Source organism: Mercenaria mercenaria, unplaced genomic scaffold, assembly GCF_021730395.1.
Source record: "Mercenaria mercenaria strain notata unplaced genomic scaffold, MADL_Memer_1 contig_165, whole genome shotgun sequence".
In the NCBI taxonomy this organism is placed as follows: domain Eukaryota; kingdom Metazoa; phylum Mollusca; class Bivalvia; order Venerida; family Veneridae; genus Mercenaria; species Mercenaria mercenaria.
Window position 1 is genome coordinate 32,286 of NW_026459643.1, and position 27,863 is coordinate 60,148.

Here is a 27,863-nt window from a genome sequence, read left to right on the forward strand (position 1 = left end):
TAATGATTTATGATTTCTTACAGATTTTTTGTACATATCGAACACGTAACGCGTGTATTAAAAAGGCTAAAGGTAAATTCCCACCTGTTATTGTTCGCACTTTCAACTCTTCAATCTTTCTATGTGCAGCAGCAACATCTTCTTCTACTCCTTTAACATTTCCCTTAACATCTTCAAACTCCTTTTTTACAGTCTGTACTTCAATTTCGAGGTTTTTCTCCATTTCTTGCAACTTTTCTATTTCTTCTTCTATTTTTTCCTCAGCCTCTGGATCAAGAGGGTTGTTTTTATACTCGTCAAGCTCTTGTTGAAGATTGGGAATCGCATTTGGAACAGAGTTATTCAGTCTGAGAAGTACCTGCGGGATGAAACAAATACATTCCTTTGTATTAACCACTTATATGATTTGTGTGCCTGCCTTTTTGCACTCGTGTAAGTGCTTAGATACTAGAAACAAGAAATCATAAGGACTAGACATGAACTTAACGGTAGGTCACTGAGTGTTACCTATTGGACAGTACGAGATCAAATGTCAAATGAGGGTTTTCTTGACACGAAGTAAACCGTAAACCATTATATACTCTTGTTGGTTATATTTATAGTCCTAAATTGATTTTAACATTAAATCTTGATGGCTTAAGATCAAAATTGATATATGAGATATAATGTTAACGAAAGTGATTTCTACTCGAAGTTGACCTATTTATTTTAGTCTGTCTATGTACATTCACACAGTGACCTTTGAAAGTTAACTCACTACTGACTACACAATGCTAAACACTATGTCAAATCGAGAAATACTATATTGAATCCTGTGAGACATTTCCAGGTCAAGGGTCAAGGTCAATTTTAGTACAGGTTACTTCGCAGACGAACATCTCAGTATTAATAATTGCAAAATATAACATTTATTATTGAAATGAGAGTGACATTGTAGTAAATGCATTTCATGCAAAACTAGTGCACGTAAGATGACAGTGAAAGTAGATGTTTTGCAAAAACACATTGATGTAATTCTAAAGTTCTTACGGGAAAACCCATTGTTGAAAAAGCTCTGTCACACATATGAACTTTAAAGAAATACAAACGCTTTTGTATGAAAATTCTTATCTTTGTAAGTAACGTCGCATATACGGCCGCCTTTTGTTGCTTTCGCTGTTGCATATTTTCTTTGTTTGGCGTAGTGTCAGACCAACACATTTATAGGTCATTTGGTAACATTTTAGCTTTTGATGGTGGAGGATCATCCTATGTAGCCTTCTGGACATTCTTTCAGTCACGGACAAACACCTTGGTAGAACCACCCACCTCGTACAACGTTAACTAACAAGATGTTTTCTCACATGAACAAATTCTACAAGCAGACTAGGTTTTGAACTGCGTTGTGGACAAGCGAGTCTAAGTCAATGATCATAACCACACTGCCACGACGACCTCTTACATGTACCATAAACACAATATCTGATGTAAACCGTCTAATTAGTTATTCATATTCATAAAGGAGAAATATTATGCAAATATGTTCGAATTCAGTGGAAAACTTTCACTGAGACAAAGCTTGTTCGGAGAGGTGGAACATATATTCTATTTCAAATCATGTTTCCATGTTGACTGATTAATGTTCCGTAATATAAGATTATTAAGTCGGCTTTTACAAAAGATAAGCCAGAACATACATCTACGCGGCAAATGTGTTTAAAGAATGAGAGTATTTTCGTTCGTTTAGTACGACTTATATGTCGTGTTAATGGTACTGTTTAGTTTCTCAGCATGACCATTTCGGCCAGGGTGGTTCCAATACTCTCGCTTTCATAGCCTTGGGTATTGTATGATCACCCCTTGGATATGATGCCTGCTTTTTAATTTTGTCTTTTGACAGTTCATGTGATATGCAGGCTCTATAACCTCAGATCTCTTTTCTAAATTCCACTTTGTTTAGTTCTGCCCGTTGTTTTCTCGTTTGGGGCAAACCCATTTTTTATCCGGGGACCAAACGCCGCTGTTTATAGAATTACACGCCACAACCCGTGTATCACTGAAGGTTCCATGTTCACTATCGCCGTTTGAATACATCTGCGGATGTCTCTAAATTGCTTTTTGTACTTTTAGCATGTGTAAATGTAGAGTTCTGCCCAACCCGGGGCTAGAGGGCATGGACGGTAGTATGCATTTCCACAACCGTTCATGAACAGGCTCAAATAAACCGAGCCTGCATCAGTTTCGTTTTTGTCATGTTGAGCGACCTATGAAGTTTCCACTTTTTCTGTTTTATAATTTTTGAGAAAGGTTAAACTGTTATTATCATGCACATTTATAATCTTCATATTTATGTCCCTTTCTTTATGAAACTTGTCAGAATGGTTATCCTGTTGATGCCTATGCCAAGTTAAAAACTACGTTTAATAGGATCAAAAACTAGCTCAAAAGTTTGTTCATTTGATGTGCATGAAACTTGGTCAAAATACATATTTGTCTCTAAAATCTCAGATGATTTTTATCTTTTTTTTTATCTTGGTCACGTTGAGTCTAAATTTAGGTGACCAGGTCAAATCACAGAAAAGCTTGTTTAATTTCTAGGAGACACATGTTTTATTCAATCTTTATCAAATTTAGTCAGATTGTTTGTTATGTTATCATAAGTCTTGAAAAAAAAATTTAGGTCAAATTAGATAAACACTTTGTCACTAGGTCAAAAGCTTAAACACGTGTTTACAATGTAGCAGCCGCTTTTGGCTTTAATCTTCACGAAACTTTGTCAGAATATTTGCTTTTATGAAATCTTCGATGAGCTTTAATCTGGGTAATGAGGCATCAATTCTAGGTTACTATGTAAAATGAAAAATAAAGCTTCTTTACACGCAAAAGGTCAAAGTTTTGGTCAAGTCGTTATTAAAGTTGGTCAGAATATTTGACTCCATAAAATCTTGGACAGGTTAATGATTCGGTTAGGTTTGGTCAAAAACTCGCTCAGACCAACTTGAAGACACATCTTGATTACCCTCTAGAGGACACATGTTTTTTCAATCTTTATGAAACTTGTCCATCATATTTATCTCCTTGAAAACTCAGACGAGTTTAAAACTGGGTCATTAGGTGACAAAACTGGGTCATTAGGATGAGCGACTGGGTCATTATGATGAGCGATCTACGCTACGGCCATCTTGGCCTTCTTGTTTGTGTTAATTCCATATATTATTTCATCATATTTGTGTATCTAAGTTTAAGTAATAAAAATTAGGTCTAAAAGCATTATCATTGCAGCTACGTATGCAGTGTGCATATTATTTCTTACAGACCATTTCATACATGCAATTTGAGTTTCACCTCTTAGTATTTTGGACGATTATATACGTTTATATACATTGTATGTTTATATGATTTTCCTTTTCAATACGCCAGTGACATCATATGAACTTGCATAGAAATCATCTTTCAGTTTGATTTAAATTTATAGTCAGTCGGATGGCGTCATCACATAAAAAGTTATTTATCTCAAGTGAAATTTATCGAATAGCATGATTTCAATCAGAATAGAACACCCTTTGCGGATCTGGTGCTGTTTTGAAGCTACCGACCTTTTAATGTTTTTTGTTTTTGTGTCAGTGTATAAATGATTTAGACTTGAAAGAATCCTATAAAAAACCGAGGACAAATGTCTAGGAAAAGATATAGCCAAAAAGAACAACCCGTCTCCCCTTCAAAATATCCCCAAGAAACACTCTTATGAATTGTTGTTTAAGTATGACTGGTAAGGTAGTATCAGATGTTGATCTTTTAAGAAGAAGAAACTGTTGAAAGAGAACAAACAGACAACAGGTAGTCAGCAATATGAAATGTTCACTTAGTGCACGTTATGCTTAGGAGAGCTAAAAAGTAGTAAGTCTTAAAGAAATGTGGAAATCAATCCCTTCTAAGTGAAAACACACTGATCCTTTGCCGTTTGCCTGTGATCTTACTTTACCCATCTCCCAGAATTTTCCTTAAATCAGTATGTCACATTGCTGTTGAGCTTTAAAGGGGGAACAAGGCCTAACTGCTGGTTAATTCTATAAATCAGTCGTCATCTAGCTAATAAAACAATTAAAAGCTGTTTTTTACTGTATAGTTTCATTTTGTATCCCACATGTAACCGTGGAGGCATAGACCAAAAAATGGATTGCCAATGGATAAATTCTTTTTTATTTGAGCTTTATGTTTCTGATTTATTTCTATAATGATAGCAATATTATAGGAATATGTAAACGGGGAAAACTGAATATTGTGCAAATATATATAATTGTACGTACAGTAAATTATATTTAGTTTTGAAATAGAAACAATAAAGCTTATGACAAATCACGCTTACACAATTAGAAAAAGTGTGAAATATAACGTATCACCTGCTCCAAAGTTCTATGTTTTAGATAAGGAAGATACTGTCATAATTGCTTTTTAAAGATTCTGAAAATTTACATTTATCCCTCGGTTTAAACATGGACAATATTTAACATATCTGAATGATTATAAAGTAACTCAAGTACCGAGCTACTTACTTCTTCAAATCTCAATTACTTTTCTATTATTTTGTGTTATCGACTTCCTGGCTAATTGGCACAATACATGATCACTTGGAATGAAATATTGAAGATAAAGGCTACAGCTTTTTTTGCTGACATGAATATTATATGGGTGCATACTAGTATTTGTGTTTGCCAGGCCAGAGTCCTGAACTCATATGAGCAGACAAAATCTTAACCAATAAGCCAATGTTTTATTTTAAACAATAATATAAAATATTAAAAATTAAGATAAAACCTTGACTCTTTCACTTTAAAACGACACCAAACCGGAGCAATCAGCAAGGCGTCTAAAAGAAGACTTCGGTGATGTTAGTAAAACAATAAGTTGTAAGAGAAACAAAGAGATTACTACTTGCTATAAGAAACAATGTAAGTCTATTACCTGTTCGACTTCCTTCCACTTGATCTGAAATGTTGCCTGGTCTATTCCGGTTGTAGTCGCCATATGCGCTATCTGAAAGAAATAAAGATAATGTATCTTCTAAAGCTGTCATGTAACGTTTTATTTGTTAAACATTTTATCATTGACAAGTTATAAGTTATATACGTCTTATTCCAACAGAAACAAAAAAGAAAGTTACGAGCATTTTATACTTTCATTTGATATTAAGCATGTTTAAAGGTACCTTTCAATGTAAGATTTGAAGAATAAGTATGGGAACTATTTTCCTGAAACAACAAAGTAAATAGAGTTAAGAACACCTACATCATTTCGTGTATTTCTAAGACGACATAAGTCTGCCTCAACGGAAGTGTCAGCTTGCTGCGGTGTTGCACTCCAGTTATAGTTAGGGTTTAGCCCGAAACTATTTAGATTTCTCAGCAGGCATGTTGCAAGAGTCAGGTCGATGTCAGTGACAGAAGGAAGATTACCACCTTGTGGATACAGCAGATTGTACTGTGCTTTCGTTATTGTATTCTTGCTCCTCAGTGTTTTTACTGCTCTCTTTTCATGACTAAGAAACACATTAAACGGAACATTGGAGCTCTTTTGATGAATTATATTCCTTATGACTGTAGTGCCTCCATCTATAATAAGAGTTTGGAGACGAAACAGATGAACTCGGTCTTGTAATGGTTGGGCTGTTGCCATATTTACAAAATGTTACACTTCCTTTACTTGTCTCTTTATAGATGCCGCTACGTGTGATTCAAAACTGTCAAAGTAAGAAAATGGTTAGGCAGGTTTTAATGAGTTAAATTTACGAATATTGACATATCGCTCAAATGGCAGGCTTTAATAACAACACAAGAAATATAAACTTGATTTATATGAACCAGAGACTGGCACAGTGGGGAAGTTTTTTTAAAATAAATTTTGGATAAGCCAAGTCCGACGGATGTTTATAAGATCTGAGAATTTAGTCACTGCGTGACATGAACAATTCTTTTAACAACTTCTTATTTCCATAATATCATTCTCATTTTATTGACAGACAGACATCATCGGACACAATTGGATAGATATTGTAGAGTATATTTTTACAGACAACATGTCTTTTGAACCCGTACTACAACAAAAACGTCTAATGTAATCGTTGTAGAATGCAACACAAAATTCATTACAGCGAAACAATCTCTTAACCCGGTCAGGCGCTTCTGACTAGTAAACTTTAAACAAAATACAACGTGAAATTTCCTCGGAGAGGCTCAAGTTTTCTGTTTTCAGCTATGATGGCCATGATTTTTACGTAACAATTTTACAAGTCGACAAGTTAAAAAAAATCAACCTCCATCTTGGACCGCAACTTTGATATGTCTTTGAAGTTTGTATAAATGTTCCTGTTCGAGGAACTTTAGGGATGCTGCTGATAAATTTCAAGTGGTTCAAATGAAGAAAGTTTAACTCTGGCGGCCACTAAAGGTCAAGCGGAACCACTCAAACAACTTAACAAAGATCCATACGGAACGCTAGGAACAAAATTTTGTAAAATCTATAAAGTGACGAGAAATGGAAACTGATTAAGGATAATTCTAGTGTTAGCATTGATAGTCCCTAAAAGAGAACCGAACAAATCCATTAAGCAGACATCAGAAACGCAACACGAGGATGCTAGATTTGATGAATAAAAATGGTAAAAAGATCATTTGGAAGCAAATAATGCAATAGAGAATAAAAGTAGACTCAGTTTGATGGAGTCTGTTCATGAGAGATAATGAAATATGCAGCAGTCTCTCACACCCTCTAGAACCGGCTGAAGCAGAACTCTCTTAAATATAATATTGAATGGACTCTATGATCATTTGACTAACATTTTTGATTTTATATGAATATGAGGAGGCCCTGAACAGGAATCAAACGGCATCATTTAAACAAACCTAATAGAGAGGTCTAAGCAAATTTTGTACTGAAAATATTTTTTATTTTATAATTTATAATTTATTTCCAGAGAAACACCTTTTACATCTTCACATAATAAAGCATGAATATTTCAGTAAATCGATAGCATGATATGTTGAATTACAAACAGGTAACTGCACATAATACATAGTGACAAAGTCAGTGAATAACAACAATAACAGTCGTCGTGAATATTCTATTGCCAGCAAAGATATTATTTAATATTATAGATATTCTTACTTATAGACAGTACAAGCTAACTGAAGGGAGATAAAAGCTGGTATTAATGATACATACTTTCTGACTAAGTTGTTTCCATTTGTAGGGCTGTGTTAAAAAGCTAAAAATAATAATATAAGACAAAGTTTGTTATTTTTTATTTTTTAAAATTTTAAATTATCCTTAAAGTAATATTTCTTATTCTAAATAACAATTTAATCAGGCCTTTTCTAATTTACCTAACCCATTCTAAGATTATGTATTAAGAAAAAATATTTTGCCAGTGGTCATGTTATAAAGTACAGTGAATATAAGTATCTTCAGTTTGTTTAGACAATAAAAAGTATTCACGAGTTAAAGAGAGAGAGAAAAAAAAACAGCCAAAGGTAACAGAATCTAGTTTGTAAGACAAAGTTGTTAGTTGCTACTGAAATATCTTGAATACAATACAATAGGAGTACTCCAGGAGAAAAAAATACACCAAGAAAATCTAGAGTTGTCACAGGAGTGACGAATTATACCCCCACAATATGGCCTTGTCACACAACTAAGATAATATCAAAGTCGAACTTGCTTGACCTTTGACCAACTGACCAATCAATAGAGTCATCTGCTAGTCATGATCAACCTCCCTATGAAGTTTCATGATCCTCCGCCCAAGCGTTCTCAAGTTATTGTCCGTAAAAGGTTTAAATGACCTTTGACCTTTGGAACTCAAAATCAATATGGGTCATCTGCTTGACATGACCAACCTCCAGATTAAGTTTCCTGATCCTAGTCCCAAGCATTCTCAAGTTATTGTCCGAAAATTGTTTAAATGTTCCGGGTCACTTTGACCTTGACCTATGACCTACTGATCTCTAAAATCATTTGAGGTAATCTGCTGGTCATAACCAACCACCCTATTAATTTTCATGATCCTAAGCCCAAGCATTCTCAAGTTATCATCCGGAAACCGTTTAATTGTTCCAAGTCACTGTGACTTTGACCTTTGATCTATTAACTTCAAAATAGAACTTGACCTGTATTTTATGATGTTACACCTGTGTACAAATATTTATGATCCTAGGCTCAAGTATTCTTAAGTTATCATCCGGAAAACATTTAACTGTTCCGAGTCACTGTGACCTTGACCTTTGACCTACAGACCTCAAAGTCAAACTTGACCTGCACTTCATGATGTTACACCTGTGTAACAAAATTTATGATCCTAAGCCCAAGCGTTCTCAAGTTATCATCCAGAAACCATTTAACTGTTCCGAGTCCCTGTGACCTTGACCTTTGACCTACAGACCTCAAAGTCGAATCTGACCTGCATTTCATGATGTTACACCTGTGCACCAAAATATATGATCCTAGGCCCTAGCGTTCTCAAGTTATCATCCGGAAACCGTTTAAATGTTCAGAGTCACTGTGACCTTGACCTTTGACCTACTGACCCCAAATTTAAACTGGACCTGTATTTTTTGATGATACACCTGTGTACCAAAAAATATTTAAATTGGTCAAGCCTTTCTTGAGTTATCATCCGGAAACCATGCAAAACCAACAGACCGACGGACCGACGGACCGACCGACCGCCAAGCTCACTCCTATATACACCCCTCCCCCAAACTTCGTTTGGTGGGGTATAAAAATAGAAAGGAAAAGAAAATAGAAAGACAAGGGGGTTAGCGCGTGAGTCTTCTATCTGTGTGACTGGGTGTTTATTTTGAGGGAGTGGGCAACCTATTTTTAAACTGATACAAACAATATAGAAGCGCTTTAACTTTAATCTTTTGATATAAGCGCATAAAAGGTAGAAAGAATGAGCATTTATATAAATCCGGTATAATAGTAACCACAACAATGTCTTTTCAAAGAATTTCTAATCTATCAACGGGAGGAAATGTCTCCATTGACTTTCAAAACTTTGTAACTTAAGAGTTTTAACTGCATTGTATTTATTTACATTAAATAAGTATCTAATACACTTTTTCAGTTCTTCCAGGTTTGGCAAAGCATTTTTTAATTTTACATGAACAAATATATGATTTACATGAGATAAGGACAAGGTTAAGTACATCTGGAAACAGTATCAGTATTTGTCCAGTTTGTGTTTTGTTACCACAAGTGAGTCGTACATAAATCTACATCCCTGTTTTTGTTTAAGAATAACTTTAGACAAAAGGGGTTGTAATGGAAAGTTTTCCTTCTTCGCCTTATGTGGATCATGCAAGGTTTGTAATTAAGCTCGGATTGCCAATACAATATTATTATATAACAAGAAATTGTTTCCTTCTATTTCATACATTTCTTGAAACAAATCAAATAATAGCAGATTTCCGTCTGTGCCTATAAAGTCATTTAGTAAAAAGACACCTTTACAAATAAAATTTCTAAAACAGAAAGGCTTCTTGCCTATATGAAATTGATGACTATTAAAAATGGGTTCTGAAAGAAAATCTTCCCAATTTGCTGGGGTCTTTACAAAAAGCAACTGGTGTATTCCTGAGAAAACATCTTTCCAAAATGGATTTTTAACTTCTGAAAACTTCTATTTGTAAAAAATGTGTGCCATATTTTTCAATAGAATGAATCCATGGATACATGCTACTAACTAAATTATAATAAGAGGAGTTACTGGTCAAATACCTTCTAAACCATGAACATTTTATGGCCATTATGAACTTTTTAACATCAATTACTCTTAAGCCTCCCACTTTAAAGTCTTGTTTTACTGTATCTCGTTTAACCTTATCTGGGTTATTATTCCACAAGGACCTAAAGAACATATTTTCTATTTCTTTTATTATATCACGTGAGGGGGGTAGGAAGACTAGCAAAAAGATGATTAATTTTTGGTAGTGCTAATGTTTTCAAAACTACATTTTTTCCAATAGGAGTTAAACTCATTTTAGACCAAATTGTCAATAGAGTTTTAATTTCTTCAATTTTTGGGCCAAAATTCAATTGTACAATCTCTTCTAAGGCTGTTGTAAAATTTACTCCCAACAACTTAAAGGTACTTTCCCACTGCAACAATAAATCTGAACAAATACGGTTATTACTGTTCCTTAAAGCACCAATCCAGACTGATTTAGTTTTATCTACATTTACATGTAGACCTGAAATTTCTGCATAGAACTTTAACATGTTTACAGTATTTCTCAGTGACTTTGCCGAACCATCTAACAAAACTGTAGTGTCATCGGCATATTGTGACAGTAAAAAAAAACCTGATCAAATATTTTAATTCCTTTTATGTTCTTATTTTGTTTTATTAAAATAGAAAGTAGTTCAGCACAAAGAATGAATACATAAGGAGACAGAGGATCTCCTTGGCGGCAGCCATGATGTACATAGAACCATTCAGATAGATGACCATTTACAGTTACACAAGACTGGATATTTTTGTAAAAAAACCTGAATTCATTTTAGAAAATCACCATCGAAATTGAAAAACCTTAGAACATTATACATAAATTTCCAAGATACAGAATCAAACGCTCTTGCAAAATCATCAACCAAGAGTAGCATCCCTGGGATAGTTTGTTCTTGTGTACAGCTCATTACATCTTAGATTAGTCTAATGTTTTCGTCAATAAATCTCCCTTTCAAAAAGCCACTTTAGTTTTCACTTATCACTGTATCTAGAACATTTTTCATTCTATTTGCTATACTAGCAGAAGCGATTTTGTTTCCAACATTTAACAGTGAAATAGGTCTCCAGTTTCTCAACAATAATTTATTTTTATCACCTTTTGGAATACATGTAATACTCCTTGCTTTTGTGTTATTGATAGTTCTCCGTTTTCAAAAGAGTAGTTCATTGACCCTACAAAAAATGTACTTATATCAATCCAAAAGACTTTATAGAATGTCGCTGTGAAACCAGAAAGACCAGGGGATGAGTTATTAGACATGTTCTTCAAGCTATAAAGCATCTCCTCTTGTGTCAAGTGACCCTCATTTGTTCTACTTCGGACAATTTTTTCACTTGGTAGTTACTTTACAGTTCGTTTAGGTCTACATCAATTGTATTTTCTTAAACTGTATAGGTTTTTTGTAATGGTTCCTAGTCTCTAATAAGATATCATTTTGATCCTGTAAGAGTGCGCCTGAACTAGAATACAGGGAATTCATATGTTTTGATACAAAATTTCTATTTTCAAAATTACAAAAATAATTTGAGGGCTTTTCACCTTCTAAAATCCATTTGCTCTTGAACGAATGAGTGATCCTTCTAATTTTCTTTTTCTTAATTCTTGTATTTTTTTTTCTTTTCCTCCAATAAAGTCTCATCTGAATCTGACAAAATCTGCGTATTTTCAGTTTCTGTAATTAACCTTTTTTCCTGGGTATCTGCTTGTTATTTTTATGACTACTATAAGCTATGGTCTTACCTCGAATTTCCATAAGAAGTGTTTCAAAGAATAAATTATCGTTTATTGTGAATTGAATGTCATAGTCTGAATTTACTGAAAATATTTGGTATAGATCCGCTCAGTACTTGCAGAGGAGAGGATGCATAATTTAAGCTATTTACGCAGGATGATGAACGATGAACCGTCCACCTATTTTAAATGTTCATCTCGATTTTGAATATTCTTGCTTAAATGCACTTAATCTTATTATTACATTAGATAACCGATTTACTGTTGTTGTTGTTGTTGTTGCTATTGTTCAGAATGCCCAATTAAACTTAAGATGAATCATTTGTATTTTGTACTGATCTATTTTTCATACCTTCCATGAATAAAATGTAATGATTATCATCATTCATATTATTATTATAGAAAACATTATGTGTCTTAACTAAATTGTGCTGTGTGCCATAACATTTTAACTATTAATCAATCGTTATGAGATATTTAGTGACTATAGGGACAGCAGATAGAGTGAGTAAAAAGCTTGCTTTTAAACTTTAACCAGCACTATTACATTTTCTTGACCACAGTGATTATGACCTGCGAGGTACCTGGCCCTAAACTGTCGAATTTTATGTGAAGTTTGAGAATGATAGGTCTGTTAAAATGCTAATGAGATTCTACCGCTTCCAAAATACATTTTTACCGACACTATTTATTATTGGCCCCAGTGGTACTGACCTTTAAGTTATGTGTCATTAAATTACCATATTTCTAATCCTTTCCTATACCCTTCTATACCTGAGGTTTGATGATAATAGATTTACTGGTTAACAGACCTGGGTCCAATTACAATTATAATTTAATAAATTATAATTAATTACAGTTTTTCAATTAATTGAAAATAATTAATAACTGAGACAAAATTCAATTATTTTGATTGTCATTAATTAATTAAAATCCGAACAAATGCAAAATAATTGTCAATTAAATTCTATTACTCTTCAATTACATGTAGCAAACTGTTACAAACATATATGACAATTAAATACAGTATAATCGCGATCCTACGAAAAGCCAAGGGACCGTCCTATTTTTTCGTAATATCGCATTTTCGTTCGAGCGTAGCATAGGAAATTTCGCTATATAGCACCTTAATATCTATATACGTAACCCGTGATATTTAAACATGTGATTTTCGTATCGAAGTACATGTATACCAATTTTATATGTACATCTGGGTTTACTACAAATTTTATTCGAATCTGAACTCAGATCGTATGTAGAATGTAGAACGGGTTTTTTTTTTCTTCACTTTTTATTTACTGTATATAAAACATATACAGGGTACATTGTTGCACGAGGAAACATCGCAATTGCATATTCCGATACCCTCAGCTACCCTTTACCAATTGTTTGGTATAATAAAACGACAATATACAGACGATCAGGACTTAAATATTGTTTTATTTTCTTTATGCAGTGATTGTTTGAGACGTATAGATGTCGAAGCAAGTGCGACTTGTGTGCCATCCGATCGGATAATTATAGGAGAAAAAAATAACCACTAACTTGTGCATAGTGTATATCATATGTGTTTCGAATTTAATTACTAAGTTTTCACACTTTAATCACTGTTTACGCCCAGCTAAATGATAGTGACACTTTCAACTCTAAAGCATTTTCACGCCGTTATGGAAAGTGTGAAAACTTAGACGATACATTCTTAAAATCGCAACTAAAACAAGTTGAAAACAGGCTTTAAGGACATAACAATACATTCGTAGGAGCGCATTTTTCGTAAAATCGCATTTTCGTAAAACCACGACCGTTTGTTACATAGAAATAAGAAGGAAAGCAGCCGGGACCACAACACCTTTTCGTAGTATACCGGTATTTCGTTAAATTGCGATTCGTAGCATCGCGAATGCACTGTATTGGCAAAAATATATGTTATTTTGCAGTAGCTGTTATCATCTTTGGATATAAATTTCACACTTGCTGGTCATCTAAAAAAAGGTATTAATGTAACCTGGATATGAATCTGAAACTATTACTAGACCCTTGATGAATATTAGGGCATTTAATTACAATAACTAGTAGTATAAGCAGCCTTAAGGAAGAGCATTTGATGTCATCAATTGTACAGAGTGGGTAAGTAAGAAGTGCTCACAATCTAGATGTTCACCAATGCAGGGTATATAATATTAGTTGAATATATGAATTTTCTTGACATTTCACATTTGATTGTTGTCCACACAACTTGAATTCTAGCAAGTTAAAACATTTTATATTACCGAAGGATACTAGTGGGAATTTTAAAGGAAAATGCCAAAACTGTTTCTAAATTTAATAAGGACCTATCAATCTGCATCATTAATATGTTTTTGATATTAACATCATGATTCAATTTGTGAATATATTGCCAAATAAATAAAAAAATAATTATTTTCCTTGAAATAATTGTAATTAATTAATTACACCTGTAAAAACAAGTAATTATAAATGTAATTTAATTGAAGCATTTCTATTTTAATTGTAATTAATAAATTACTTTTGAAAATAATTGAACCCAGGTCTGATAGGTAAGAAGATATAGTGAAATTGATAAGCTTACAATAAAACTTGAATGCAACGACGACACAGACGGCGACCCCGATGCCGAGGCCGACAAGTGGGCGAGTACAAGAGAAATTCTTAGTATATGAACAAATGAGATAAAAAGGACAAAGGGGAGAAAAATAAATGTCAGCGCAGTATGTTATTTAAGCATTGCAAGTATGCAAATCCAATGCAAACACATATTTATAACACAACCAAGTAAACATTGATTCTCAGAAATTGCCAGTCATCGCAAAAAGTATTGTTTTTCCGTTTAAATGGTACAAGGGCTGATTTATATCTTTTTTAACCCTTAACTCTTCATATAGGGTGCAAATATGAAGTAATTCTGAGACTATGAATTTTTGACGCCTTCTTCGATTGTTTGGTTCTTACAGAGAATTGTTCTTAACATCTAGGTTATTAATAAAGATGCGGATACGGAATCATACAAGCTTCCCAATAAAACTATATTAACGATGTCTTATGGCTGAACAAAATCTCTAGACACATACGCATAATCACTATCGCGTATCAACGTGTTTGGAACATGTCTCCCCTTGCTCTGGTCATTTTAGGCTGTTTTACTGTTTGATATTGCGCTTAATACATCATTTTATCATCTCTTGCCTAATACATGATTTAAAATTGTTAATCTCTCCACATATTTTATGTTTAATGTGTACGCTTTCGTCTTCTTCAAGTGAAATCTCCGTCGTTGATACCTAGTAACACAGTAAGTGAGAAACAGTAACACTGCTTTCGTTTTCCATTATACGTTTTAGCACTCATGTAGAGTTTGCATCAAAGTTAAGTATGTTTATTATCCTCCGCCGATGAAATCGGGTGCGGGTATCGCAATGGCGTTGTCTGTCCGTCAGTCCGTCCGTCCGTCCGTGCGTCCGTATGCAGCCATTTCTCAGTAACTAGAAGGTCGAATTTCATGAAACTTGAAATAAACATGAACCAACATACTGCGATGATGCCCGTCAAGTTTTTTTTTTTTTTTTTTTGGATTGGTCAATTTCCCTTAGAGTTATTGCCTTTGATTTAAGGAAAAATACCCAAAAATGTCGTCCGCAGCCATTTCTCAGTAACTATCAGGTAGAATTTCATAAAACTAGAATAAACATGCACCAACTTACTGCGATGATGCCCGTCAAGTTTTTTTTATCGGATTGGTCAACTTCCCTTACAGTTATTGTCCTTGTTTTAATGAAAAATCCGCGTCTGCAGACATTTATCAGTAACAAGCTGGTAGAATTTCATAAAACTTGACAGACATATGAACCAACATACTTTGATGATGCCTGTCATTTTTTTTCAATTGGTCAATTTTCCTTAGAGTTATTGACCTTTATTGTTTAAAAATCTACATATTTGTACATAACAAACCAACCCATTGGTAGAATTTCACTACACTTCTTTTATTCTTTTCCATGAGCATTTAGCATAAACATCTGAAGTTTTGTACCCACACCTGGTCACCAACTTTCATTGGTCACACCCCTCCCCTGTTCCCCCGTCCGCCCCCCAAAAAAACCCTTTTTATTATTGTATTTTCAAACGTTCCATGAATATTTGTTAGCATGCAAAGTTGTACCGTTCCCCCACCTCACTCTCCACTCGGTCTTGCCCACCACCCCGATAATGCATCCCCATCCCCCACTTAGTTTTTTTTTTCATTATTAATTTTCCATCAATATTTATAATCAACAGGTGAAATTTTGTACTCTCACTCAGTCACCCCCGCTGCCCCCTCCCCTCCCCCCTCCCCCCCCCACACCCCCCTCGAGAAAAGCATTCATCTTCTGTTAAACTGATTTTGACTAATGAAATTATTTGCTTCTTAGTAACATCCTTAACTTTTCGCCAGATATATTTTTTGCCACTCCTCACCTCAAGCCCTTTCGGAGGGGGATACCAATTCATCGAATTTGCTTGTTTATATGGTGAACAAGTGAATGTGACAAGATTGTGTAGGTACAATGTCGATTCAGAAAGGAATTTACATGTGGCAACATATAACTGATTGTACATAGATGTTATTTCTCATCAATGTGCAATCAATTATGTAACTAAATTTTGCTTTTGGCTCAGTATAGCAGGAAATAGATTACAGAGTGATTTTGGCGTCCACCAATGTGCCATTTTTGAGTGTTCCAAATTTCAAGACTTATTGACTAGCTCAAGGCCAAATTTCATTTCCGTACACAACACTGTGCATGTGGTCCAAATCCGAAAGCTGTAGCTTGAGAAATGTGAAAGTAGGTAACTAGATCAATTCCAAGGACAGAGTCCTTTGTACATAAAACTACGCTGTGCATCAAGTTTGAAGGCTATAGCTTGAGAAATTTGAAAGTATTTCACTAGGTCAATCTTAAGGTCAAAGTTTAATTTGGTACACAAACTTATGCAAGTGTCTGTCTAAATTTGAAGGCTGTAGCTTGAGAAATGTGTAAGTATGTCACTAGGTCAAAATCAAGGTCAAATTTCACTTCAGAATACAAATCTATGCATGTGGTCCAAATTTGAAGCCTGTACCTTCAAAAATGTGAAAGTAGGTCACTAGGTCAATGTCAAGGTCAAAGTCTGTTTCGGTACACAATAATGTGCAAGTGCTCCAAATTTGAAGGCTGTAGCTTGAAAAATGCAAAAGTAGGTCACTAGGTCAAAATCAAGGTCAAATGTTATTTCGGAATACAAAACTATGCATGTGGTCCATATCTGAAGCTAGTACCTTCAAAAATGTGAAAGTAGGTCACTAGGTAAATGTAAAGGTCAAAGTTTGTTTCGGTACACAAAACTATGCATGTGGTCCAAATTTGAAGGCTGTAGCTTGAGAAATGTGAAAGTGGTCACTAGGTCAAAATCAAGGTCAATTTTTATTTCAGAACACAGAACTATGAATGTGGTCCAAATTTGATGCTTGTACCTTCAAAAATGTGAAAGTAGGTCACTAGGTCAATGTAAAGGTCAAAGTTTGTTACAGTACATAAAACCATGCATGTGGTCCAAACTTGAAGGCTGTAGTTTGAGAAATGCGAAAGTAGGTCACTGGGTCATAATCAAGGTCAAATATCATTTCGGAACTCAAAACTATGAATGTGGTCCAAATTTGAGGCATGTACCTTCAAAAATTTGAAAGTAGGTCATAATGTCAATGTCATGGTCAAAATTTGTTCAATACAAAAAACTATGCATGTGGTCAAAATTTGAAGGCTGTAGCTTGAGAAATGTGGAGGTAGGTCACTAGGTCAAAATCAAGGTCAAATTGCATTTCCGAACACGAAACTATGCCTGTGGTTCAAATTTGAAGCCTATACCTTCAAAAAATGTGAAAGTAGGTCACTAGGTCAATGTCAAGGTCAAAGTGTTTTCTGGTGCACACAGCTATGCATGTGGTCCAAATTTTAAGGCTGTATAGCTTGAGAAAATGTGAAAGTAGGTCACTAGGTCAAAATCAATGTCAATTTTCAATTCAAAACACAAAATTATGCATGTGGTCTAAATTTGATTGTTACTTCAAAAATGTGAAAGTAGGTCACTAGGACAATGTCAAGGTCAAAGTTCTTTTAGTACACAAAACTATGCATGTGGTCCAAATTTGAAGCCTGTATTTTCAAAAATGTGAAAGTAGGTCACTAGGTCAAATTCAATGGCAAATTTCATTTTGAAACACGGAACTATGCATATGGTCCAAATTTTGACCCCTGTACCTTCAAAAATGTGAAAGTAGGTCACTAGGTCAAAATCAAGGTCAAAGTTTTTTCCAGTGCACTATGCATGTGGTCCAAATTTGAAGGCTGTAGCTACAGAAATGTGAAAGTAGGTCACTAGGTCAAAATCAAGGTAAACCCATGCCAGGGTTCATCTTGCCATTCAAAAATATACATGTGGTCCAAATTTGAATGTTGTAGTTGATAAGAAGATTTTAAAAGTTTTTCCCTATATTAGTCTATATGAACCATGTGACCCCCGGGGCGGGGCCATATTTGACCCTAGGGGGATAATTTTAGCAAACTTGATAGAGAACCACCAGATGATGCTACATTACAAGTATCAAAGCCCTAGGCTTTGTGGTTTGGACAAAAAGATTTTCAAAGTTTTTCCCTATAAAAGTCTATGTAAACCATATGACCCCCAGGGCGGGGCCATATTTGTCCCTAGGGGTATAATTTGAACCATCTTAGTTGAAAACCACTAGATGATGTCACATACAAAATATCAAAGCCCTAGGCCCTGTGGTTTTGGACACGAGGTTTTTCAAAGTTTTTCCCTATATAAATCTATATAAATCATATGACCCCAGGGCGAGCCATATTTGACCCCAGAGACATAATTTGATTCATCTTGGTACAGGACCATTAGATTATGCTTCATACCAAATATCAAAGCCCTAGGCTCTTTGGTTTTGGACAAGAAGGTTTTCAAAGTTTTTCCCTATATAAATCTATGTAAATTTTAAAAATGAACAAAGGGCTATAACTCACTCATAAATTGTTGAACCAGTCTGATTTTCAGGGTAAACAACTTGGGTACCAATACATCATTCTGACAAAGTTTGGTCAAAATCCCCCAGTAGTTTCTGAGAAGATGCGATAACGAGAAATTGTTAACGTACGGACGTACGGAATGACGGACGGACGGACCACGGACGCGGAGTGATTTTAATAGCCCACCATCAGATGATGGTGGGCTAAAAATACTGAGTTACATGCGGTAACAGTTCTCTATTTTGCCTTCATTCTTTAGATTACATTTTAGGAAGAAATGCTGGTTGGTTTTACTTCTGCCCTAAGGTTATTTTTGAATGAAGTGAGCAAAATTCAAAACAGACCCGGAGGATTCGACCTTAATTTTTCAATCTTAGAGTTAGAATTCTGTCTCATTAAAAATAATATTTATAGTTTTATTTTTTGTTTTATCATTGTTTAACAATAGTTTGATATTTCTTTTATCAAAATTAATGCTATAATGAATTCTCAGCAAACGTTAAAACAGTGGCCATCACATTGAAATTTGTCTCTACTTGAGCTTAAGGAAATACCATAAATTATACAAAATTTACAAAAAAACGGCACGGTAAAAGTTGTTTAAAATTTGCAACAAAGTGCGAAAGATGGTCAACCATAAGAATATACCAAGAAAATGTAATTTATAAATCTTTACTATTAGGGGTCCAATACCTTAAGCCAATTATATTCGATACTGCGTAAAACATCCCTGAGCTTTTGTTATGCAATATCGCTGCACTAAGCCATTTAATTAAACTGAGGACTTACTGCCTCGGCAAAGTGCGTTGTAGCACAAAGCATAATGTAGCGCATCAGTTTATTTATTACTGTTCTTGATGATGTATTTTTGATGATTTCTGCTTCTGGAAATCTGGAGTAGTAGTCAATGACTACAAGAATATGTTCTCCCCCGGGGAACGGTCCTGTAAGGTCCATCCCTACAGTTTGCCACGGGCGGTCTGGTAATTCCGTAGGTGTGATTGTTGGTTGTTTTGGTGGAGCGGAGTTTAGCTGGCATTGTTCGCAAGTCCTAATTAATTCCTCTATTTCTGAGTCAATACCTGGCCAATACACTTTTTCTCTCAACATTTGTTTAGTCTTTACAATTCCCTGGTGACTTTCATGTGCTATTTTTAACACTTGACCCCTCATAGCCTGTGGAATAACTATTCTATTTCCACGTAATACGATATTGTTATGAGTAGACAGTTCTCTGCGAATTTTAAAGAATCTTTTGAATTCTTCAGCTTTCGGCCATTTGTCATGATTTATGCATTTGATTAATTGCTGTGTGAATTTGTCCTGAGATGATTCTTTATCAATTTGATCTAAGGTCATGGCTTTTGGCACTGAATTTTCACATACATAGTCTAGATATTTCTCGGTAATGTTTGAGATTTCACATTTTTCTTTATTGAATGTTGACCTTGAGAGAATGTCGGCTGGATTGGAGATTCCTGGCTGATGTTCTACTGTGAAATTGTAGCATTGTAACCTCATTAGTAGACGTTCTAGACGTGCTGGCGGTTTGTGTGTAGGTTTAAAGATGTTCAACAATGGGCGGTGATCTGTGAGTAGCTTGAATGGTTGTCCATAGACATAGGTTCGAAACCTTTCCACACCCACTACACATGCTAACATTTCGATTTCTATCTGGGAATATCGTCTTTCTGTTTGATTCAATGTTCTACTAGCATATGCCACAGGTCTAAAGTGTCCATCACTTTGTTTTTGAGCAAGTATAGCACCTAACCCAACAATGATCCATCGATCGTGATTGTCGTTTCTGCGTTTGGATTATAATATGCCATGACACTAGCACTTGTGAGTAAGTCCTTAAGTTCTTGGAAACTTTCTATCTGCTCGCGTCCCCATTCGAATTTAATGTTTTTCCTTGTCAATTTTCTGATTGGTTCAGATACAGTTGCGTAATTTGGCAGAAATTTCGCAAAATATGTTACTAGTCCTAAGAAGGATTTCACTTCTTTCACATTCTGTGGTGGTTCTGTGTCCAAAACAGCCTGGATCTTGGATTGTTGTGGCTTGAGACCTTCTGATGTCAGTGTATGTCCCATGAATTCAATGCTTGTCTTACAAAAGTCACATTTATCTTTGTTCAGAGTCAAATTTTTGTCTCTAAGACGTTGCAAAACATCTCGCAATGTTTTGTCATGTGCTGCCTTTGTGTCGCCCCATATTAGGATGTCGTCGGATATATTTTTACAGTTCGGTATGTCTTGTATTGTCTGCTGAAGAATGCGTTGATATATTTCCGGTGCGCACGATACCCCGAACATGAGTCGTCTACGATATCTATATAGTCCCTCGTTTGTAACGAACGTTGTAATTTCTCTCGACTCTTCATCCAGTTCGATTTGATGATAGCCCATATTTAAGTCAAGTTTTGTGTAGTATCGTGCTCCGTTAAGTTCTTCCAGTGTTTCTTCTATGTTTGGTAGTGGGAAACGTTCTCGCTGGATAGCTGTATTCGCGACTCTCATATCTACGCAAAGACGAATTTGACCATTTTGTTTTGGCACGCAAAGTAATGGTGATGTCCATGGTGTGGCACCTTCGACCTTTTCTATGACGTCCTGATCCAGAAGTTGTTTTATTTGTTGTTTCACTTGTTCACGCATTTTGAATGGAATACGTCTGGCAGGTTGCGCGACTGGTTTAATATCCTTATTGATATTCAATGAGCTGGAAATCTTTCAGTTTCCCTAGCCCTTGAAATCTATCTTCATATTCCGAAATTATTTCTTTCACACTATTTTCTTCTACGATAACACTACTGACATCGAATTTTAATAATCCAAGATCAACTGCACTTTTAAATCCAAGTAATGGTGTGCATACGCGATCAATTATGTGGAATTTCAATTTTATAACTTTTCCACCTATTTTCACATTGAACTCTGCTACTCCAATCGTTTTGATTGGCTTTGATTGCGCATAAGGATAGATTTTTGACTGAGAACTAGAAATTTTTGTATCACCTGATCTTATTTTCTCATATGTAGCGCGATCCAAACAATTAACACTAGATCCAGAATCGATTAATAATGAACATTCAATTCCTTCGATTTCTACATTCACATGAGGAGACTTATTTTGTGTGTTTAATTGAAATGTGTAATCCTCTGAGAATTCATCATCCACTAAACGCACTTCTACTTTCTTTGATTTACACATATTTGCGTAATGACCTAACTTTTTGCATTTATGGCACACAATATTTCGCGATTTCATACACTCATGGCCACTGTGCCCTGTGCCTCCACAACGATAACAGGTTATGAATTTAGAAGGTTGCTGTGTTGGTCGTGCCCTTGGTTGGTACTGTTTCCGTGTTTTCTTTTGTTGCTGTTGATGCTGACGCTGATGATGATGTTGATACGGTGCTTTGCTAATTTTGTACGTTGATTCATCCTGCGCAGGTGTGTGATAAGTTGCTTGGGAATTTGTTTTCCTGTGACTGTCGTTAATTTCTTCCATTTTGGTCACGTGTAAGTCCGCTAATTCTAATGCACGGGAGACCGATTGTATTTTGTCCAGTGTGAGATCTGTCTCACGTAAGAATTTTTTTCTTAAGTTCTGTCGATCGGCACTTTTCAACAACTTGATCTCAGATCATATCATTGGCTGATCCGTCTGGATAATCACATGTTACTGCTAGCTTTTTCAATCTTACTATGAAATTGTCTATTGTTTCGTGCTCTTCTTGTGATGCTTGTCTGAAAATATGGCGTTCATACGCAATGTTTTTCTTAGGATTGAAGTATCGGGTTAAAGCATCCACAGTGTTTTGGTGTGTTGTCCTGTCACAAGTCATAGTTTCGTAAATATCCTGTATTTCTTCTCCTCCCAGGTGTAATAACAAAGCTTTCTTTTGTTCATCCTTTGTAATTCCACTTGCTGATAAATAATATTCAAATCTTTTCATGTAGTTGTCCCACGTGCTTGATAAATTAGTGTTTTGTCCCAAAACTTTAAATGGTTTTGGTGTTGGCAAGTCCAATCTTCTGGTAGCCATCTCGAGAGAATAGATCAGTCTTGATTCTTGAAGAAATTTTATTATAAATATTTATAATTTTTTATGCCACTATTTTTAATTTCCATGCTCGTCGCCAAAAATGTAATGTTTTTTGTGGGTTCTTAATATGATATAACCTTGTATAGTCATTAGACTAGAAAGTCACAAGTCACTTTGATAGTTACTAAATCTATTCTAATCCTAAAATTCAACAACATAACAATTATATTGGTATCAGAGAGGCAGTTACAGTAGGCGGGGCTTATCATAGCAGTGGGCAGCTTGCTGACCAATAGTCTTAATACATTACAGTAGCACATCACTATTTATAGAGAAACCCCTCTAATAAACAAATATAATGTAGCACATCAATATTTATAGAGATACCCCTCTAATAAACAAAGCATAATGTAGCACATCAATATTTATAGAGAAACCCCTCTAATAAACAAAACATAATGTAACACATCAATATTTATAGAGAAACCCCTCTAATAAACAAAGCATAATGTAGCACATCAATATTTATAGAGAAACCCCTCTAATAAACAAGAGTTAACAAGATATTAAGTGGATTACTTAGAAAAGTGGCGTGTATATTGAGAGATATCCTTTTTGTACAATCAAGTTGGCTTAGATTATTTAGTAGAAGTTCACATGATTAACTCTAGGTAAAGAATAGAACACCCATTCAGCTGAAAACTGCATGAAATTTCTGAAAAGTTGTTGTTCTTTCCTTTTTGTAAGGCGGAAATCGTAATGAACTAGCTTCAGTTTATCTCTCACAAATATTTCACTTTCAGTTCAGATATTCAAACCATAATTGCGTACATATATAGCAACAGTATAAGATAAGATTTTATTAAAGCGTGTATAAATCTTGCATATGGTAAACAGTAAAAACTAAATGTAGTGCTATCTTTACTTTCCGCCTTCAAACTTGTAAATAGGCATCTTCGTTTTAATCGCGTTTGTTTCTCCTTTAGCCTTAGGTTTAAACCAACCAGTTTGCTATCGACTTAAAGCATTTATTAACATTAAGTTTGTTTTGAATAATGCGATTTGTCCGATTCCGATTGCAACTACTCAACCAAAAGAGAATCAGTAAGTTATTGACCGGGAACTGCGCAAAAGGTTGTGCAGAAATAACTCCCGGAAATGCCGGTAAAGGGCCAAGTCTTAGGTATAGGTGTAGCAGTATGTACAGTCCTTTGTGTAAGTAGTAAGCATACGCATTATTCTCTTCCCTAAAATGTGAAATATTTATTATACTTTGCTTTTTAAACCTCAAAAAATCACAGAATATAAACTGGAGCAACTGAAATGAGGAACTAATAAAGATATATTAAACCCATCGCCTCTTACATTCAACAATGAAACTGTCGAATATACAGAATCAGAAAAACTATGAGGTACATATGTCAATAATATGTTAAGCTAGAAAGATCATATAACACACTAAAGAAATGCAATTTTTTACTTTATCTTTCACAATGAATTAAATGCTACCTAGATATTCCCCAGAGAAAACTTTTCTTTAATGATTATATTTTACCCCACTTGGATTATTGCGATTTGAGGTAATTACAACAGGGACTCAATGGAAAAAAATACAAAATTTCAAAAAAGAGCAGCTCGAATCATCCTTGATAAATGTTTTGATTTTCCATCTGAAGATTTGTTTAAAGAGCTGAACTGGATGAAATTCTATGAACGACTGCATTATAAGAAAGCAATTTTAGTCTTTAAATCAATTAACAATCTTATTCCATCCTATCTTCAAAGTAAATTTAAATTTGTACATAATCCTTACATTAATTTAAGATCAGAATCAAATAAATGTCTTGAAGTACCTAAACCAAACTTAGAACTGTGCAGAAAATCCCTTGAATACTCGGGACCAAAAATCTGAAACTCATTACCTATTGAAGTAAAAAATGCTAACAGTCTTGAGCAGTTCAAAAGATCTTATTTAACAAACTGAAAAACGAACAACATAACATATGCTTAGAATGTTGTAATCATGCTATTGTCAAATTTGTATTTGAAATCTATTTGTAAATATTGTACATAATTTTGAGGCCCATTTGGAAGATTGGGCTTGCCTAATAGTGTTCCCTCAATAAATAAAGTCATTATTATTATTATTATTGTTATTATTATTATTATTATAAATGATTGGACCTTTCTGTTGAGAATAACTGGAAAGGATAAGCAGATGTAGTTGAGACAATACAATTACTCTGTCGGGGCTTTTAATTTCGGGAGAGAAAGTAGGTCACTTCCATAGTGATATTCCTTTTAGATAATGTATAATGGTTTTGTCACCACGACAGAAAAGGCAACATATAAATTTAAACAGACAGCTTGTAACAAAAGAATAAAAAAGTGACGTCTACAATGCTGTACAATGCTGTACACTGTACAGACTTAAAGCTATGAAATAACAAGACATAATTATGCAACTTCCAGTAAATCACCTACCTGCTTGAATATAACGACATGAACATAGTTTTTTTTTTACATCTTTTTATGTTTGCACAAAACTGAAATACCACCCGCTTAGCTTAATAAGGAAAGCGCTTTTCGATATCTGGACGGGCCGTATGTTCTCCGTGACGATTTGATAACAGATATAACTGAAATAAGATTAAGATGGCGTTAAACCAAACCAAACAAAGAAATAAAACAAACAAAACTGAAAATCCTCAATTTCTTCAATAAATGCTTTCCCCTTGCAAATATATCCTATTATGCAAACGTTTACCGATGTTGATGTAAAGGGTTGTTTTTCAGAAATGCGTTATTTACCACGATATTAGGCCGCGTTATTACAAATCGGCTTCATATTCTTTCTTGTGTTCTATGCACACGTGCACAAGCAAGTGTTCGCCCATTAGCATATACTTTTCTGAATTTTAACCATCAAGTTTCGAATTTCAAAGTCAGTTTTACATTTGTAGGAATACTTTTTTACATTTGTGACCAAAAAAAAAGATTTTACATTTGTGACGGGTTTTATGACAAAAGTGAGCAGCGTTATTTTTTACATTCCGAACGTTTGTGAAAAGATTTTACATATGAGCCGCGCCATGAGAAAAACAAGAGGACCATGATGGTCCTGAATCGCTCACCTGTCCCAACATGACCCAGTTTTGAACCGAGTATGACGTCGTTTTTTTTCTATTATTTGACATAGTGACCTAGTTTTTGAGCTCATGTGACCCAGTTTTGAACCTGACCTAGATATCATCAAGAACATTCAGACCAACTTTCATACAGATCCCATGAAAAATATGGCCTCTAGAGAGGTCACAAGGTTTTTTCATTATTTGACCTACTGACCTAGTTATTGATGGCATGTGACCCAGTTTCAAACTTGACCTAGATATCATCAAGGTGAACATTCTGACCAATTTTCATGAAGATCCATTCAAAAGTATGGTCTCTAGAGAGGTCACAAGGTTTTTCTATTTTTAGACCTAATGACCTAGTTTTTAACCGCAGCTGACCCAGTTTCGAAACTGACCTAGATATCATCAAGATGAACATTCAGACCAACTTTCATACAGATCCCATGAAAAATATGGCCTCTAGAGAGGTCACAAGGTTTTTCTATTATTTGACCTACTGACCTAGTTTCTGATAGCACATGACCCAGTTTCGAATTTGACCTAGATATCATCAAGGTGAACATTCTGACCAATTTTCATGAAGATCTTGTGAAAAATATGGCTTCTAGAGAGGTCACAAGGTTTTTCTATTTTTAGACCTACTGACCTAGTTTTTAACCACAGTTGACCCAGTTTCGAACTTGGCCTAGATATCATCAAGATGAACATTCAGAACAACCTTCATACAGATCCCATGAAAAATATGGCCTCTAGAGAGGTCACAAGGTTTTTTCATTATCTGACCTACTGACCTAGTTATTGACGGCATGTGACCCAGTTTCGAACTTGACCTAGATATCATCAAGGTGAACATTCTGACCAATTTTCATGAAGATCCATTCAAAAGTATGACCTCTAGAGAGGTCACAAGGTTTTTCTATTTTTAGATATAATGACCTAGTTTTTGACCGCAGCTGACCCAGTTTCAAACTTGACCTAGATATTATCAAGATGAACACTCAGACCAACTTTCATACAGATCCCATGAAAAATATGGCCTCTAGAGAGGTCACAAGGTTTTTCTATTATTTGACCTACTGACCTAGTTTTTAAAGGCACGTGACCCAGTTTCAAACTTGACCTAGATATCATCAAGGTGAACATTCTGACCAATTTTGATGAAGATCTTATGTAAAATATGGTCTCTAGAGAGGTCACAAGGTTTTTCTATTTTTAGACCTACTGACCTTGTTTTTGACCGCAGGTGACCCAGTTTCGAACTTGACCTAGATATCATCAAGATGAACATTCTGATAAACTTTCATAAAGATCCCATGAAAAATGTGACCTCTAGAGAGGTCACAAGCAAAAGTTTACGCACGGACGCACGCACGGACGCACGCACGGACGCACGGACGACGGACGACGGACGCTGCATGATCACAAAAGCTCACACAGTCACTTTGTGACATGTGAGCTAACAACATAGTGCGATTGTGACTGCGCATCCGCGCAGTCTGGTCAGGGTCCATGTTGTTTGCTTCCAATGCATATTGCAATTAGAGAAACCGTTAGCGAACAGGCATGGACCCTGACCAGACTGCGCAGATGCCTAGGCTGGTCTGGATCCATGCTTGCCGCAAACCCACTATGTTGGTTTTCTCATGGCACGGCTCATATGTTGTTATATCATTTAAAGTGTGTGACTGTTCTTTCACTTTTGTAACCATTTTTACACTTGCAAGCACATAAAACAAGTAAATGACTGATGTGTGCAACGAAAAGTTACCTGAGCTATTCTTCTCTTTTCCATTCATTGTGCGTCTTGCAGTTCCAAACATCCCATGTTTTTGTTTATCAATTGTGTATTTACGTATTTCAAGAAGTTTAAAATTTACCTCATGTTTATAGGAGAATATTTAATTCTAACACAAGTGCTTAAATAATATAAGCATATAAGAATATAAATATGTCCAACATTTGCAAACATTCATTAAGCGTGAGTCATGTTTACGCTGATTTGTTAAATCACGTATGTTAACTTACCGTGTGCGTATTCTATTTAAATACACTTTTTGGCGTAATGATTTTATGAAAATACATAGTTACTTGAGTAAAATGTCTCTAT

General features: G+C 35.0%; 2 protein-coding genes across 2 annotated transcripts; both read right to left on the minus strand.

The window, feature by feature from the left end:
- On the minus strand, positions 1-27,788 carry LOC123528260 (uncharacterized). The gene is made up of 4 exons (XM_053532679.1): positions 27,525-27,788; positions 5,266-5,716; positions 4,942-5,013; positions 1-358 (listed from the first exon to the last, which is right to left on the minus strand). Exons 2-4 carry the CDS (start codon positions 5,650-5,652, stop codon positions 8-10), a joined length of 810 nt encoding a protein of 269 aa, XP_053388654.1. The 5' UTR covers positions 5,653-5,716; positions 27,525-27,788; the 3' UTR covers positions 1-7.
- Positions 19,334-20,227, minus strand: LOC128551768 (uncharacterized protein K02A2.6-like). Its single transcript, XM_053532680.1, has one exon. The coding sequence runs from the start codon at positions 20,225-20,227 to the stop codon at positions 19,334-19,336; it is 894 nt and encodes a 297-aa protein (XP_053388655.1).
- Positions 27,789-27,863: the final 75 nt, after the last annotated feature.